The sequence below is a fragment of the Euprymna scolopes genome, chromosome 33, assembly GCF_053919585.1.
Source record: "Euprymna scolopes isolate OS-2025 chromosome 33, ASM5391958v1, whole genome shotgun sequence".
NCBI lineage: Eukaryota > Metazoa > Mollusca > Cephalopoda > Sepiida > Sepiolidae > Euprymna > Euprymna scolopes.
The window spans coordinates 90129069-90146923 of record NC_136514.1 but is presented as its reverse complement, the minus strand read 5'-3'; the positions used below and the strand labels follow the sequence as shown (position 1 = coordinate 90146923).

At 35.4% G+C, this 17855-nt stretch overlaps 1 protein-coding gene across 1 annotated transcript in view; it reads left to right on the top strand.

The window, feature by feature from the left end:
• The window catches only part of LOC145258346 (uncharacterized), a gene marked incomplete in the record, with an annotated part of 299186 nt that overhangs the window by 119709 nt on the left and 161622 nt on the right, over positions 1–17855 (top strand). The window contains 5 exon segments of the mRNA XM_080116539.1: positions 3373–3498; positions 7953–8078; positions 8716–8841; positions 11385–11510; positions 15901–16026. Coding sequence (XP_079972665.1) covers positions 3373–3498; positions 7953–8078; positions 8716–8841; positions 11385–11510; positions 15901–16026 — 630 coding nt within the window.

The window sequence follows — 17855 nt, the reverse complement described above, 5'->3', positions numbered from 1 at the left end:
GGTCATCCTTGTCACTCCAGAACTAAACAAAGTCAAGTTTCTCCCAGCTAGTATCTTCTTTCACCATAATACCGCATTCACCCTTTCATATTGGGGGACGTCCTAGTAACTCCCAATTTTTAAAACATTTTTTATTGACGTGTAAAAACAAAAAAGATAACAATAAAATGGTAACAATAATTCATTTGTGTCGAGGGCGGGGGAAGAAAAAACAAAAGGTGATTAGTAGGACCCTCCCAACCCCGTCTAATTGATAGACTGCCCGTTCCACTAGGTTTGTAAAAGGAACCTCGCTTCTGCGGGTCAGTCTCTAGGTGGGGATGCCCTCTAGATGGGGGTGAATGGAGAAAAGAAAATTTTTGTGGGTAAGGGATGGAGGTTAGTTTGTATTTCTTTTTCTCCAAGATGGGTAAAATTTAGAGGAAGGGGTGAGAACAAAAATTGCAGGTAAGAGGGGATGGGGATCTTGGAGGCTTCCTAATCGGGGAGGGATGGAACACACACTCAGCTAGCTGAAAGACTACTTGTTTAATTTTACTTTACAGAACTGCGCGTTCCACACCTAGGCGGGGAACACGTATTCAAATTTGGCTCCTCTTCGTACACACAGACTTGCCACATGTATCCATCTTCTGTCAAAAGCCGCGCGATGCAGCCTTCTTCTATCACATCTGATCTTCACCCGTAGTTGGTGTTTAAAGAAAGCGATCAGAATACTACACTTTGATCTTGGCCAAAAGGCCAACCCCCTCACAATATAAACCCTTTCTTCACATAAATATACATTATTTCTATTCATATAAAGTTATGTATTTTTGTATTCATACATATTTACTTGTGCATTACTCATTTCTAAACAAATTAACCGATTGTTAATTTTGAAGCACCACTGCTAGGCGTAACGGTGAGTAATATGGGTTATATTTAGTTATATTTAGCTTCATGCCAAAGTGTTGAAACATTTTTATTTATTTCTGTGTGAAAATTCAAATGCTTTCGATTTTTAAAATTGGAATTAGTGATGGCATCAATAAATATCCTCAAAATGTCCGTTTCTTTCGATTATTTAAAAAAAAAAAGTTTTATGTGATAAATATGGATTATGGGATAATATGGATACAACTTCTAATTTGATAATTAAAATATACTAGCAGGGAGACCCGAAGTTGCCGGGGATTGAATGATGATCCCATATTTTATTGTCGTCGTGAAATCGCCTATTTTTCAATCAAAGCGATTCATTACCTACTCTAATTGGGAACCCATCGCGCTGCACCAAGAGGAAGCTTCACGTGACTCCCTGTAGTGACTTAGTTCACAATGCATTGTAGTTATACAATTACTGGGGGGGGGGACTTTGCCCGGGCGTAAAATACACTTAAATATGATATTTTAATTTGTCCATATTTCATAAATATATTATTATAGTCGTGACTTCAAAAGTAAAAAAAAAAAAATGTATTTGGGTGCCATCAGCTAAAATCGAAACCAAAACTGTAGCATTCAGAGCTGGTGACGCTACCACTGTACCAACGCAACACACGTATGGACTGATTAAAAGTTAAAAATAAACTAAGTTCAATGTACAAAATGTATAGTGATTTATTTATTTTTATTTTTTCACAATTTTGACTCTTTAAAAACAATTTTAAGCGGCTAAAGACCCATAAAAATACGGTCCATGAAAAATCCAACCATTTGAGGCTCCTAGCGCCGCTCTGTGACTTTTAGTTTGGGAGGAGATAGTTTGATAATAGGGAGACAGACAGACAGACAAATGGCCATTTATATATTAGATTTATATATAATGGCTTGCATTAAAGTTTAAAATGCAAAAGTCAAGTATCATGGTTCAGTTGGGCTTTAAACAGAAACCTTCATTTCGAGCGCGCCCCTGTCATAGCAAAGAACCTACTATTGGTTTTATGTCGGGCCTTTCAGCTTGTGTGGTAATAAAACTTCTCAACTGTGCTTGTGATTTTCGACTGTGTAAGATGTTAACTTTGGGTTAAATCGCCTATTTCTTTCATCGGTTTATGCTGATTATCGATGCTTATTGAAAACATTCCAACACAAAACCTATCTAAGAACACTGCCAGGCACATAAAATACCTTCGTGTTAAGTTTCATAAAAATTGGCCTGTCGTTTTAGAGTCCATAGGGAATTAACTCACACCCACAGGTTCTTTTATATAATAGCTTTTCTTTAAATGTCACCCCCACTCATCAGAAACCAATTAAGCAGATTCCCTGAATGTCAATTTTTTTCAGATTTTTGATACTGAAGCCTTAAACATTACTCATGATATGAGTAAAAAAAAAAAAGGTAACAGAACGGATTTTCAGAGAAAACTCCGGTTGCCTCCATAGGGGGTGTCTTTCGGGTTAAAATGGCTTAAATTGACACCTTTTGTGCTTATTAAAAAAAAATGGATGCCTTGGATTTTTATAAAACTTTCTAAAAAAAATTGTAACTGACTGATTTTTATATAATTTTGTTTGTCTATAATTTGTGATAACTCTCGGGTGTGCCCAGGGGCTCTTTTAGGGTAAATAAAAACACTATTTTGGGGACTATTTTACCATATTTATCCAAAATTTTCTGTGTATGTCTATTTAGCAGTTTTGCATGGTGCTGAACTCAAATTTAAGGCCTTGGGAATTTTTGGAGTTAAATGGGGGGGGCAAATGATGGACGGAGTCTTTTTTTTTTTTTTTTTTTTTTTTTTTTTTTTTGCATGATGCAGAACTAATTTACATATGTTAAGGCTTAAAACTGCATCGTTTGTTCATTTTCACCAGGATTTGACATCCCCTGGAAACTTTTGGGGCTTAATGACGGTGGGGGCAAACGCTGAACTTAGTCGTTTTTTATGCCTCGTTCACTTGTTCATCTCATAATTTAGGACGCTATTTATGTTGTCAGTAGGTTTTCACGAGCGGTTAACAAAAACATTGTTTTGCATTTTTTTTTTTTTTTTTTTTTTTTTAAGAGGATATTCAATTATAGCACTTATATAGTTTTTAACAGGTGCTTCTGCAGTTTAATTAACTGTTTTTCCGTAAGTAACCCGCCGACATTAACTGACTAGAAGAACGGTTCTTCTGAACCGTAATTGTAATAATGATGGGAGGACGGTGGAGCCCCCCCCCTCCCAATGTAAACAGAATTTTTATGAAATATTAAACGCTTACTTTCCCTCTTTTTTCAGTAAATCTAAGAATTTTCCAATTTTCTCCGGTGTCCATGAGGACAGTCAGAGTAAAGGCTCTTACTTTTCTTTACAACGAATCAACGTTAATTATAATTCTAATAATATGAATAACACCATGCTAATTTACATCGTAGTAAATATTCTTTTTCAATTCCAGATATCAATGAATGCAACAATTCCACTTTGCACAATTGTTCAATGAATGCAGAATGCAAGAACACGAACGGAAGTTACAATTGCGTCTGCAAATCTGGTTATGAAGGAAACGGTACAATTTGCAATGGTAAGTTCTTTTTAAAACCTTTTCGGAATTATGTTCGGAAGAGAAAGTAGAAAGGATGACCAATCTATTCTGATCGTTCAGTCTTCCTGGACAAAAACCCTAACCCATGTGTATACAGAGTGGACCTAAAAATTGTCGCCCTAGAAAAGAAGACATGATTCCATTTCCGTTTTATGAAAGCAGGTTTTCTTTTCTGTTACTGCAGACCATCTACTAGTTGGCCAATTGTGTACAAATCCCAAGAGCGATAGAGGCCTTTTTATCATGTCTAAAAGTGATACAATGTTTAACAAACAAGATCGGAAATGCACCACTGTACAACTCGTGCTCTCTATTTATCCAAGTTATGACAACAGGACCATTGCCAGCACCCTCAAAATGCAAATGTGGATGGTTCAGCATTTGAGAGCACAGCTCAAAGTTTCCAGCCATGGTTATGGTCTTTGGGTCGGTTTCAAGAAAGGGCCACATTATGCCATCTCACATCTTCGAATTGGCTTGAAAGTCAACACCAAAGTATACCTGGATGTGCTGAAGAGTGTGATAATTCCCTGGGGCAATCAGGAGGCTGCTGGCAGACCTTGAGTGTGGAAGTTACAATTGAGCAGAAGTTTTATAAAACGTTACAAGTAAACAGAAGTCTGGTTACGAAGAAAATGGTAAAATTTGTAAAGGTAAGTTTTCTTTTGATGCAAAATTAGTCGGCTTTCTTTATAGAGATGCGACACAAAACGGAATGGTTGTGTCTTCCTATTACGTCGGATTCACCAAAATTTATAGAATAAGAGACAATGCAATGGAGTTTCATTCTATACTAATAAATAACTTTGTCATCTTCGTTAGTAACATGTACAAGAGAGAAACGGGTTAGTAGGTTGAATTGTTCTTGTGTAGAGATAGAATTAAGTGTGCCGGTTAGTTGAAAAAGAGAACAGTTCAGTTCTGTTTACACATGTTTATAGGTAGTAGCTGCTGGAGAAAAAGGAAGCCGGTTAAGAGAGAAAGAAGGGGCAAAAATATTCAATGTGTCGACGTGTTGTCGAGAGTGTATGTCCTTTAGCATGACAAAGAATGTCCGTTTGGGTACAGCACATGGAAATAAATGGTAAGTAGAAGAGTCATTTTTAGCTTGTAGTAATCGCGTTTGGCTGGGGGCCAACCCCCCCCCCCCCGGCAATGTGCACTGCGAGGCTTAGTGAGAAAGAGGATTAATGGTTTCAGATTTCGCCTTGTATATACTCTGTCACATACCAGAGAGCTGGCTTGTCATTTGACGAGCCAAGGAGAAAATGGATTTCAAATCTCGAAGTCCTAAGAAGTAGCTCCTGCCTGTGTTTGTAGCGAGTGTTGGTTTTCAATTCTACGATGTTCTTCAATGAAAAAATATTGTCTCTATAATGATAATGTTTGATATTCATGAATTAAAATATCATTTAAGTGTATCTTATGACTGGGCAATGCCAGGCGGTTTGCTAGTCTAATAAAAAAAATTCAAGCAAACTTAAGGAACCGGGAATAAACAAGTATTTCAGCTTGTTAGTATTGAAGGAAGATGACTATATTTAAAAAAAAAAAAAAAAAAAAAAAAATGACAAAACATATGAAATGTGACAAAGCATCTCATAAATCTCACCTGTCTGTTTAAATGTATGTATGTATGTATGTTCCAAAGGGTGAATGAACCCTTTTTCTGGGTCAATGGCCAACTAGCACCGTGTATATTTGTGTGTGTGTATATGTGTGTTGGAGTGGAGAGGGCTCCCGTAAGCCGTGGTGGAGGCAACCTTTCTAGGAGAAGCAAATCTCTGATTTAAAAAAAACCATAAAGCGGGAGACCAGTACCCGCATTAAGCTGGTCTTCAGTTTAACTCGTTGCTGGCTATCTTGCTCTTGCTTGTTGCTGGATCTCAACATTTTGAACCGAGAGAGAGACTTAGCTGTCGTATAAAGCTAAGACTCTGTAACATTTGTGTATAGATACTCCCTCAGGCATTTGTCTATCAAAATGGTCCTGTGGCGATGGAAGTCATTTTGGGCTTGTGGACTTCAAGTGTCTGAGGGAGTGGCATTCATCTGACAAGACGTTGCAATCATCATGTATGCATGTCTGCCTAAAACTTTCGACAGAGGCAACGGATTTTCATGAGATTGGTATCGTTTTGAAGCTCGACACTTCAAGTGTTTTTAAAGGTTTAATTTTATTCGTTCTCAATTATGTCTTTTTGGTGTAGGGGTAACGTGTCAGGCTTTTTTTTTTTTCGTCTTAGCCTCGATGCTTCAGGTTCGAGCCTAGCTTCCTACCTAAATTTTTTTTCTTTTTACACTTTTTTTTTTCCTTTTTGCTTTGTTTTGGTTTTTCCAATTTTTTTAACATTGTGGTTTTTTTTTGTTTTTTTTATTATAATATTAAAACAGTGTCCCCCCCTCCTCCTACATACACACCTCCAAACACCCAGGCAACGCCGGATACCCCCGCTATTTAATTTATAAAAGACAGTTGTCTGTCAAGTTAAAAGTAAAAAAGACTCAAAAACAAGCATTGCTCTATATGAATGTCTAAAACCGTAATTATATGAAAGGAAAATTGTGTGCACGCATTCCCTATGGACTTGAAAATGGTTGGACCGGGTTTTATGAAATTTCTTACAAAGATACTTTACGTGCCTGTCAGTGTTCTTAGATAGGTTTTGTATCACAGTGTCTTCGATGAGTATCATCAATATCCAGTGGCGTATCTAGGGTATGGCAGGCATGGCCCGTGCCATGGGCGCCACTCTGACATGGGTGCTTAAAGCAAGAATAACCATATAATTACTTTATTAAAACATTCATTTCATGGTTTATCTTTCGTTAAAATTGTGCCTGTATTATAATATTATGTAGGTTAGGTATATCTAAGGTATAAATTATTAAGGGGCGCGCATTCAAACTTTGCCATGGGCGCCATTTTACATAGGTACGCCACTGTCAATATTATAGATAAGTATCATATACAATAAACATAAGTATCATCAATCGAAAAAATCCAATGAAAAAACAAGCGATTTTGACTAAAGTTAACAGCCTAACATCATAAATGCATTTGATAAGTTTTTTTGCCACACAAGCAGAAAGGTCAACCCATATAAAATCAACAGTAGGTTTTTGATATGACTGGCGCGTTCGAAATTAATGTTTCTGTTTATAGCACAATTGAAGCATGATACTTGACTTTTGCATTTTAAACTTTAATTCAATCTATTCATATAAAAAATTTTTTATAAAATCAACAGGTTCTCTACAGTGCAATGTAGACTATAATGTATTGTGAACATAGGAGGCATGTGAAGCTTCGTCTTGGTGCACCGTGATGGATCCCCAATGAGTAAGAAATCAATCGATTTGATTGAAAAATGGGCAATTTCACATATTTCGATGACAGTAAAAATATGGGAGTGTGAAACATTCGTTGATCATCATTCAATCCCGGGCAACGTCGAGTCTCTCTGATAGTTTTTTTTTTTTTTTATATATAAATTCATTTTTGGGTGTTAACTAGGCTCGGTTCTGTCATGAAAAGGGCTGTTTTTAAGCCATTTCTAAAGATATCTATTACATAAAGGAAAGGTAGATGACTTTCATTATTTTTATTTTTTTTTTTTTGCACTAGCTGCTGTGCCGCTTCGGCACATACAACACCGAGTCAAACACAAAATCGAGTACACTCGACACTAAATACACTCGACACTAAATACACTCGACATCATCTTACCATCAACGTTTAACCTGTGAACTCAGAGTATGGGAAATTCCCATACGCACAAAACAAAATCACTAAAAAAACAAAAATACCCTAACTAAAGGTAAGGATAATGAGTAAGCGTTGGATAAATGATCGTTAAAATTCTTACGAACTTGCCAGGATTTGAACCTGGAATCTTCTGATCTGTAGTTAGACGTGTTATCCATTGTGCCACAAGTCCTGTCCGTATGCCAAAAGATGTTACTGTGACTGTATACAGACAGTGCTAAATTCAGTTCACATGGGCAGGTAACTTTTTCGACAAAAAAGGAAACGGTCCCCAAACCCTTGTTTCGAGCTTTTTGTGTGACTCGGCGTTGTTCATTACGAACCATATATAGATAAGGACAATCTAGGTAAAAAACCGAATTTTTTAATTCGGTGCATCCGTTCAAAAATTTTATTGATACGCGCGCACACACACACACACACACACACACAAATAAACAGTCACTATTTTATTAATAGTATAGATTAACATGGAAGAGAGGAATGGGCTGGGTTGGGGGGGGGAGAAAGTGAGATAAACAAATGTTAATTCAAAGATATTAGTTTTAACCTTTTCTATTTTTATGACTCCAGGCAACGCCGGGTATTCTCGCTAGTTTACAAATTAAATCATATAATATTAGTAATTCAACTAGTATTAAATGTATATTTCTTTCAATTCCAGATATCAATGAATGCAACAATTCCACTTTGCACAATTGTTCAATGAATGCAGAATGCAAGAACACTAACGGAAGTTACAATTGCGTCTGCAAATCTGGTTATGAAGGAAACGGTAAAACTTGCAACGGTAAGTTTTTTTTTGTTTTTTTTTTAAACCTTGTTGGAATTATGTTCAGAAAAAAAAGTCAAGAGGATGGCCAATCGAATCTGATTGTTTAGTCTTCCTGGACAAAGACAAAAACCCCATGTGTGTACAGGGTTGAACGCTAAAATTCTTGCCTTAGAAAAGAAGACTTGATTCCATTTTTGTTTGATGAAAACCGTTTTTTTTTTTTTTTTTTTTTATTTGGGTTTTTTTTTTTTTTTTTTTTTTTTTCAGATCATCCTATTAACCCCCTGTGACACAACCAAAATTTTCCCAGGGTCAAATATTACATTTTCAGATGTATATCCACGTGGTCTTGCTTTTGGGTAATTTTCAGCAAAATCTAACGGTCGGAAAAGATTCTATGTCCCGAAAAGTGCTATTTGTGATCATTTTGACCCCCTTTTGATGCAACATCAAAAATTTGAGAATGTTACATTTTATCCTTTGGGTAGTTGTAACTTCATGCAAAATTTCAGAAAAATGTAATTAGTTATTGAGAATTTGGGGGACGAACAGATGAGGGGGTGAATTCTAAGGTCCAAATCCAACTAAGTCGGTGAACCATAACAGCGTATAAAGTTAATGAATCAATAAAATATATTTCTTTCAATTTCAGATATCAACGAATGCAACAATTCCACTTCGCACAATTGTTCAATGAATGCAGAATGCAAGAACACGAACGGGAGTTACAATTGCGTCTGCAAATCTGGTTATGAAGGAAACGGTAAAACTTGCAATGGTAAGTTCTTTCTTTGAATTAGAATTAGCTTGAATTTCCCATGGAAATGTAATCTCAACATTTCTGTATAGCTATCTTGCAATGGTAAGGGGTTTGTTTTTTTTTTTTTATGTAAAAACTTTGAATTATGCTTTGAAAAGGGTTTGAAGATTTGCAAATCTAATTAAATTGTTCGATATCTCTATATCACAAGCACACATATGTAGTGAGTGTATGTGGTACTAGAATAACTGTACCAGGATGGGAAAGTTTTTTTAAATGAATCTACAGTCCTGACTGAATGACCGGTACAGCATAAAAATATGATTAAAATGAATAGTTTTATGAATTGTTTAACTCGCATAAGAGGATAAAAAAAATAGGCATTCGCTGAAAAAAAAAAGAATAAAAAATAGGCATTCGCTGAAAAAAAGAATAAAAAATAGGCATTCGCTGAAAAAAAAAGAATAAAAAATAGGCATTCGCTGAAAAAAAAAAGAATAAAAAATAGGTATTCGCTGAAAAAAAAAAGAATAAAAAATAGGTATTCGCTGAAAAAAAGAATAAAAAATAGGCATTCGCTGAAAAAAAAAGAATAAAAAATAGGCATTCGCTGAAAAAAAAAAGAATAAAAAATAGGCATTCGCTGAAAAAAAAAAGAATAAAAAATAGGCATTCGCTGAAAAAAAAAAGAATAAAAAATAGGTATTCGCTGAAAAAAAAAGAATAAAAAATAGGTATTCGCTGAAAAAAAAAAGAATAAAAAATAGGTATTCGCTGAAAAAAAAAAGAATAAAAAATAGGTATTCGCTGAAAAAAAAAAGAATAAAAAATAGGTATTCGCTGAAAAAAAAAGAATAAAAAATAGGTATTCGCTGAAAAAAAAAAGAATAAAAAATAGGTATTCGCTGAAAAAAAAAAGAATAAAAAATAGGTATTCGCTGAAAAAAAAAAGAATAAAAAATAGGTATTCGTTGAAAAAAAAAGAATAAAAAATAGGCATTCGCTGAAAAAAAAAAGAATAAAAAATAGGCATTCGCTGAAAAAAAAAGAATAAAAAATAGGCATTCGCTGAAAAAAAAAAAGAATAAAAAATAGGCATTCGCTGAAAAAAAAAAAGAATAAAAAATAGGCATTCGCTGAAAAAAAAGAATAAGAATTCACTGGGGGAGAAAAAAAAGCAAAAATTATGATTGGCTACTGATTCTTTTTTTGGTCATTTTAAACCAGTATATATGCTCTGAGGCTAGACACGAAACTTCATTGAACTTGTTATTCGAAACAATTTGGACGATATTATTTATATATATATTATATATACCTTAAAATATAATTTATATAAACAACTGGCATGGTTATCCAGCATCACCTAGGATTATTTCCATAATTTTTTGCATAAATTACAAAAAAATAAAATAAACCAGAGAAAGCGTTGGCTGTTTTGACTAGAATTTGTTTATCCTTTTTTTTATTTTTTTTTTTTTTTTTATCGTTGTAACTGATTTCTATATAATATTGTTTGTCTATACTTCATGAGAACTCTTGAGTGTGCCCCAGGGAGTCTTTTAGGGCTAATAAAAACACTCCATATTTTTTTTTTTTTTTTTTTTTTTTTTTTAAGACTATTTTACCATATTTGTCCAAAATTTCCTGCATGTGTCTATTTAGTAGTTTTGCATGGTGCTGAACTCAAATATGTTACGGCCTTGGGGCTTTGGGGGCTAAATGGGGGGGGGGGGAATGATGGACTTGGTCATTTTTTTTACATGGTGAAGCACTCAAATTTACATATGTTAAGGCCTAAAACTGCACCGTTTGTTAATTTTCACCAGGATTTGATGTCGTCTGGGGACTTTTGGGGCTAAATGGGGGGGGGGCAATGCTGAACTTAGTCATTTTTTTTTATGCCTCATTCACTGTGCACTCACGGGGGACTATGCATGCTTCGCTTGTTTTCTTTCTTTCTTACAAAATTTGTGTCGGGGTTGAAATCTTTTATTTATCGATTAACTTTTCTTTTAACTTTTCAACTGGAAAAAAAAACATGTATACCCGTTATCTTTATTTCTCCCCTTCTCACACACACGTTTTTAATTTTTAAAATCTATTAATTTTAGAGTTAGTTACGTTTCTTTAGAGGCTAGCCCCCTTCCCCGACTGTGGCCCACACACACACACAAACATTATTTCAGCATGATCCAGCGCTATACAACTGAATGCGATCTTAAATCCAGAGTAAAATTTCAACATTAAATGTTTTATATTTTGAATAAATTGATCCTTAGCAATTTGGGAGCACAGCTGCTAGGCGCAGGGGGATGTCTAAATATGATTTACAATTAGTTCCCGTTAGTATCATAAGAAAAATGTGGAAGCCCTTTTTTTCCTGTTACATCATTTTAAAATAAACACTTTATTTTGTTTACTTTTATGGCTCCGGGCAATGCCGAGTAGCCTTGCTAGTATAATAATAATAATAATAATAATGGTCAAATAATCAAGATATTATCAATTACAAAAACGGTTACCTTGATTAATATTAAATATATTTCTTTCAATTCCAGATATCAACGAATGCAACAATTCCACTTTGCACAATTGTTCAATGAATGCCGAATGCAAGAACACTAACGGAAGTTACAATTGCGTCTGCAAATCTGGTTATGAAGAAAACGGTAAAACTTGCAATGGTAAGTTCTTTTTAAAACCTTGTTGGAATTATGTTCAGAAAAAAAAGTCAAGAGAATGGCCAATCGAATCTGATTGTTTAGTCTTCCTGGACAAAGACAAAAACCCCATGTGTGTACAGGGTGGAACGCTAAAATTCTTGCCTTAGAAAAGAAGACTTGATTCCATTTTTGTTTGATGAAAACCGTTTTTTTTTTTTTTTTTGTTTATTTGTTTTTTTTTTTTATCAGATCATCCTATTAACCCCCTGTGACACAACCAGAATTTTCCTAGGGTCAAATATTACATTTTCAGATGTATATCCACGTGGTCTTGCTTTTGGGTAATTTTCAGCAAAATCTAACGGTCGGAAAAGATTCTATGTCCCGAAAAGTGCTATTTGTGATCATTTGGTTGTTTTTGTTTTACGGCATATCAACCCTTTTCAGGTTATTTAATGCCGAATCTAGTTATTTTGAGGAACGATTTTTAATAGAGTATATATATTTTTTTTTAAAGTCAGATTCTATTTAACTCATAGTTGGGACCTTAACAGGTACTACCACTCCGGGTCAGTGGACCTGGGAGCAATGGCAATTAAAGGGTGGCTCCACACTCCCCAAGGTCCGCATGGTGGGGCTTCACCATCGGATATAGTTTTAGGTCATATCCAGGACCATGTTATTTGAATTATTCAGACTATTGTACCTCTCAACTTATTTTCGACCGCTATAGTCTTCGACCTTTTTCAGGTATAACCAAACGAAGACTCAAAGGAGTTTCCACCTTATACATAAGTCCAGTTCTAGGTGGTTCTGATTTCGGAACACCCAAGAAAGTTCAGCAGTTTGGCCTTGATCATGTATACGATGACAGGTTGATGCACGATTCTGATTATTCCTTTTCCGCAAGTAAAAGAAAAAAAACAAAGGAAAACAATTCAAAGTCTCCAGGGAACAGATGACGCACGGCCCACACTGGGTTTCTTTTAGATCTGCAGGCCACCGCCTGTTCTCAGCGCTAAGTTGGGTGCCCTTTCCGCTTGCTGTCTCCTGAAAGAAAATAACTAGAGTGGATTGTTCAGCTTTATAATTAAGTTATAAATCCTGTAGACAAATCAAAACTCCAGTCATCAGTTCTTGTTTCTACAAGAATTATATTATCAAATAAACCTTCTAACTACAATGTTTTGTTATGCAGTGAGATTAAATTCCAAATACATTGTTTTCTACAATGCAAATATTTACAGTTGAATGTAACAGTTAGTTCAAAAATAAGAAAAATTTATCTGCAATGAAGAATTGGTTTCTGTTTTTCTTTCTCTCTTTTAGTATTATCGTCGCTTGGTGGTCAGTGAGAGTGGGGTTAGCAAGCAGTATGAGGAAGGGGGTGTCGGCAGTTTGGAGCTAGTTCAGACTCTGACAAAATTTGGTCATCCTGGTGTTTTTTATCCGGTGAACCAGGGTGTTTTTGCCCCATTAATCAGTCATCACTACATAATAATCCATTCTTCATCGATTGGTCACTGCCACGTTATGGAATGATGCAATCTTCTAATAAGTTCTCATGCTGAGCCAATTCTGGTCCCATTCATCCCAGCTTTCAGTGAACCCAAAACAATAAATCACTATTATTCTCTCGAATTAGATGGTTTTATTAACAAAATAATGTTAGTATCAAAATATTATCAATCTCAAATCCACTCAGCTGAAGTTGTTTTGGTTTAGTCATTAACCAAACAAATGCCCATTCTGCCAGAAAACTTGCACCATTAAACATCTTTTGGTGGAATGTAGAGCTCTAAATAAAGATAGAAAACAGTACCTCAAACACAACAGCATGAAGAAACTTTTCGAAAACAACTGTCTAGAGGAAATATTATCCTTTTTAAGAGTAACAAGGATCTTTACAAAAATATAAATCATTCTCTGAATCAACCCAACTAAACCTTATGAATGAATATATGAGGATATATAAAACCTAAAAAAAAAAAAAAAAAAAAAAAAAAAAGATCGTTAGATATTAAAACAAACAAAACTATTGAACTATACAGAATTGATTGATACTCGACGTCATAAAGTTCTTTGAATACATAATTTTTTTTTTTTAATCCTGAGTTTGGCATTGAATAACCTGAAAAGGGTTGATATGCCGTTAAGCTAAAACAAAACCAAACCATCATGCTGAGCCAATTCTGGTCCCATTCATCCCAGCTTTCAGTGAACCACCCAAAACAATAAATCACTATTATTCTCTCAAATTAGATGGTTTTATTAGTAAAATATTATCAATCTCAAATCCACTCAGTTGAAGTTGTTTTTGGTTTAGTCATTAACCAAACAAATGCAGTCAGCAGGGCAATCGGAAATTGCCCGGGAGCGTTCACATAATAAAGGCTTTAACTTGGCTCTAATAAAACCGTTATTACTATAAAATCCAACCATCATAGGAGGTTGGGTCACAAGGTGTACATTGGCAAACTCTGGGAATTTCGAGCGGAATCCTTTATTTACTTTGTGCAAAAACTTGTGGCGCAGTGGTTAGAGTACTTGGAAAAATTGTCAAAGTGACCTTCTCCTGAAGGTTGAAGGTTCAATTCCGAGTGTGGGCAACTGGGAAAGGCAATTGTGAATTACTTAGGATTTCTAACCAGTCATGGCTGATGGAACAAGAGCATGCTACCCCCATGAAGTAAATAAAGGGTTTCATTTGAAATTCCATCCAAATTCCTGAGTTTGGCAAGATAAACCTGAAGAAGGTCGGAGGTTACATCGTGAAAATCACACCCAAGATGAGAACAGTAGTCCGATCAATTCAAATAATACGAATAACCAATCCTCATCTCAAAAAATCTTATTTCAGAAACGTAAAAATTAGTTTTTAACAATTTTCTTCACTTCCAAATTTAAGTGCTCCCGCACCCCCAAAAAAGGGTGAGGCGAAACAAAAGTTGTAGAGGATGAAGATAAACAAGCTCTTCATTAAAAATTTGCGAAGAGTACATGAAAGAGTGGCACAGACCTCCTGGAATAGTTAGGAGTGAGTGGGGTGTAAAACCTCTAAGCCAGTGACATAGTTAAACGTCACCCAAGGTGGTCTACTTAAATGTCATCACACTGAAATTGTGTTACCCTTCCTTTGCCATCACCTGGACAGCCGCCGCCCCGCCCACTTAGATACAACACTATATATATATATATATATATATATATATATATATAAACACTTAATCCTTTTTCCAATTATTTTTCAGTGAAAAGAAAATTAAATGAGTGTCATCAAATGTACTCTTAAAAACTTTAAAAAATACAAGGTTTAGAGTTTTCAATAACGATCGGAAAAAATATTCTTCAGTTAATATAAAAAAAAGTGTAAAAGTTTCTCTAATTTTAGAAAAAATTAAAAACTTTACATATAAATTTTTTTTTTTTTGTTTTTTTAGACTATTTTCTCACCTTAGCCTGACTAAAGAATTTTGTTGGGGGGGGGGGGGAATTGTGTCACCCCTCTTTTACTGTTACCCGGGGCAGACTGCCCCCCTACCCTCTAGCTACACCACTGCTCTTAGCTTCAGGGGGATATTGCATGTTATGCATATGAGATACCTAAATAAATAGAGCCAACTTCCGGCATTTGATACCGCTGTTAATCATGAGATTTGGTATCAAGCACGGCACCACAAGAGTAACGATTCTTGGACAATGCCAAAATGTAAATCTAGTCTGGTCTGTGTCCACAACAACTGAAACATTGTGAACGTTAAAAATCAACAATAATGGTCACATCAAAATATAAAAAAAGCCAAAAACCTACATGGTCCCTCGACTGATGCCTTGAATTTTAGGAGAAAAATAAAAATTAGCCCCAAAAGGTATTTTTCACCCCTAAAGAACCCCAGAATTTTCCCAGAGTCAAATATTACATTTCCAGATGTATATCCATGTGATCCTGCTTTTAGGTAATTTTCAACAAAATCTAATCGTCAGAAAATATTCTATGTCCCTAAAAGTGCTATTTTTGGCCATTATGGCCCCTTTTAACCCCCTGGTGACACAACCAGAATTTTCCCAGGGACAAATATTACATTTCCAGATGCATATCCACGTGGTCTTGCTTTTGGGTAATTTTCAGCAAAATCTAACGGTCTGAAAAGATTCTATATCCCGAAAAGTGCTATTTGTGATCGTTTTGACCCCCTTTTGATGCAACATCAAAAATTTGAGAATGTTACATTTTATCCTTTGGGTAGTTGTAACTTCATGCAAAATTTCAGAAAAATGTAATGAGGTATTGAGAATTTGGGGGACGAACAGACGAGGGGATGAATTCTAAGGTCCAAATCCAACTAAGTCGGTGGACCATAACAGCGTATAAAGTTAATGAATCTATAAAATATATTTCTTTCAATTCCAGATATCAACGAATGCAACAATTCCACTTCGCACAATTGTTCAATGAATGCAGAATGCAAGAACATGAACGGAAGTTACAATTGCGTCTGCAAATCTGGTTATGAAGGAAACGGTAAAATTTGCAATGGTAAGTTCTTTCTTTGAATTAAAATTAGCTTGAATTTCCCATGGAAATGCAATCTCAACATTTCTGTATAGCAGACTTGCCATAATTATAAGACATTGGGAAAATGTTTTTTAAAAAAGGCAAAATTAATCATCTTTTGTTTATGAAAAATCTCCTTTAAATGTTGCCCATTTTCAACTTCGCATATTTGTGCTCTTTCCAAAACATTATTCATGACAGATTGCAGGTTTAGGGTTTGTTAACATGGAGCATTTCTTTAAGATATCCCCACAAGAAAAAATTGGCAAGTGTGGGGAACTTGGTGGCCATTTGACATTGCCATAGTGAGAGGTAATATGAAAAGCTGAAAATGGGCAACATTTTAAAACCTTATTTTTAATAAATAAATATTTAAATTTTGCATTTTTTTTTAATTCCCAATGTCTTGGTCATACGGTGTTAAAATTAAAGAAAGATGTCATTAAAAATGAAGAATCTATTTCAGTTCAAAATCCTCCAGTGACTTTATTTTCCTGTCTCTGTAGACATTAAGGAAATAAAAACTCTCTTGTTACTAATGATTGCTGCTAGTGTCTTGATGGCCCTAGGCAAGATATTTTCCCTAATCACAAATTTAACAATCACTTTGTAACGAATACAAAAATGCAGTCCTGGGCTCTGTATAATGAATCTATATTTAATGTGTTATTTTGTATTCCTGATACAATTATTTCTGATAATGAAGCTCTATTTACGGCTAAAGAATTTGAAGATTTCTGCAAAGACTTTTCAATTAGTCACATGATAACTGCTCCATACCATCCACTGTCTTATGGCCAAGCTGAATGAGTTATAGACATGGCTTAGGTATGCTTTAGGAAAATCAAATGGTAGTAATTCTGAAGAGAAGCTGCTGCTACAATCTCTGTGTATCTGTTAACACCTAACATGCATACAAACGTGTTTTGACAAGCTTTTGGGTTTGACCTTTACTCCTGATCTGAAATGGAACACGTACATCAAGTCTGTTGCCAAGGTCGCTGGAAAGATGGTGGGATCCTTCCACCGCTTCAGAAGATATCTCACTACTGATGCAATTCTCTATCTATATAAAAGCCAAGTACGTCCAAGGATGGAATACTGCTGCCATATCTGGGCAGGAGCTGCTAAAAACAGCCTATCCTTCCTTGACAGAGTACAAAATAGACTTTGTGTCTTAGTGGGGGATGCACTTTTCTCTACCCTGCAACCTCTCTCCCACAGAAGAGACATTGCGAGCCTATCCTTGTTTTATCATTATTTCCATGGCAGGTGCTCGTCTGAACTCCAATCTCTGGTCCCCCCCTCGCCAAACTTTCACGAAAAACACCTGTCTAGCTGAATCCACTGTGAAAAATTTTCCCCACTCTATATCTGTGCCTAAATCAAAACGTGGATTCCACGAACAAAGCTTCTTTCTTAGAACTGTACGCCTGTGGAACTCTGTTCCGTCTGCCTGCTTCCCACCTGACTACAACTTGGATGTCTTCAGGTCCAACTTTAACAAATTCCTAATGAACCGCCCCCTTAAGTAAACACTTCATCAAATCTCCACACTAACGTAATGTACTTGCAATAACCCTTATCCCTGAGTGGCTTCCGGGCCTTGATAAGTGGTAACCAGTGTAAAAAAAAAAAAAAAAAAAACTCGGGAATGTTCTCAGCTGAACTTGTGTTTGCAAAATTAGTTCCGTATTTGATAAACTGACATTACAAAAATATGAGGTGCCTTCAATAAGTTTCCAGACTTTTTCTTATTGGTATTTTTATTGATATATATGAAACTCTAATCCCCTCTGAAGTAATCTCCT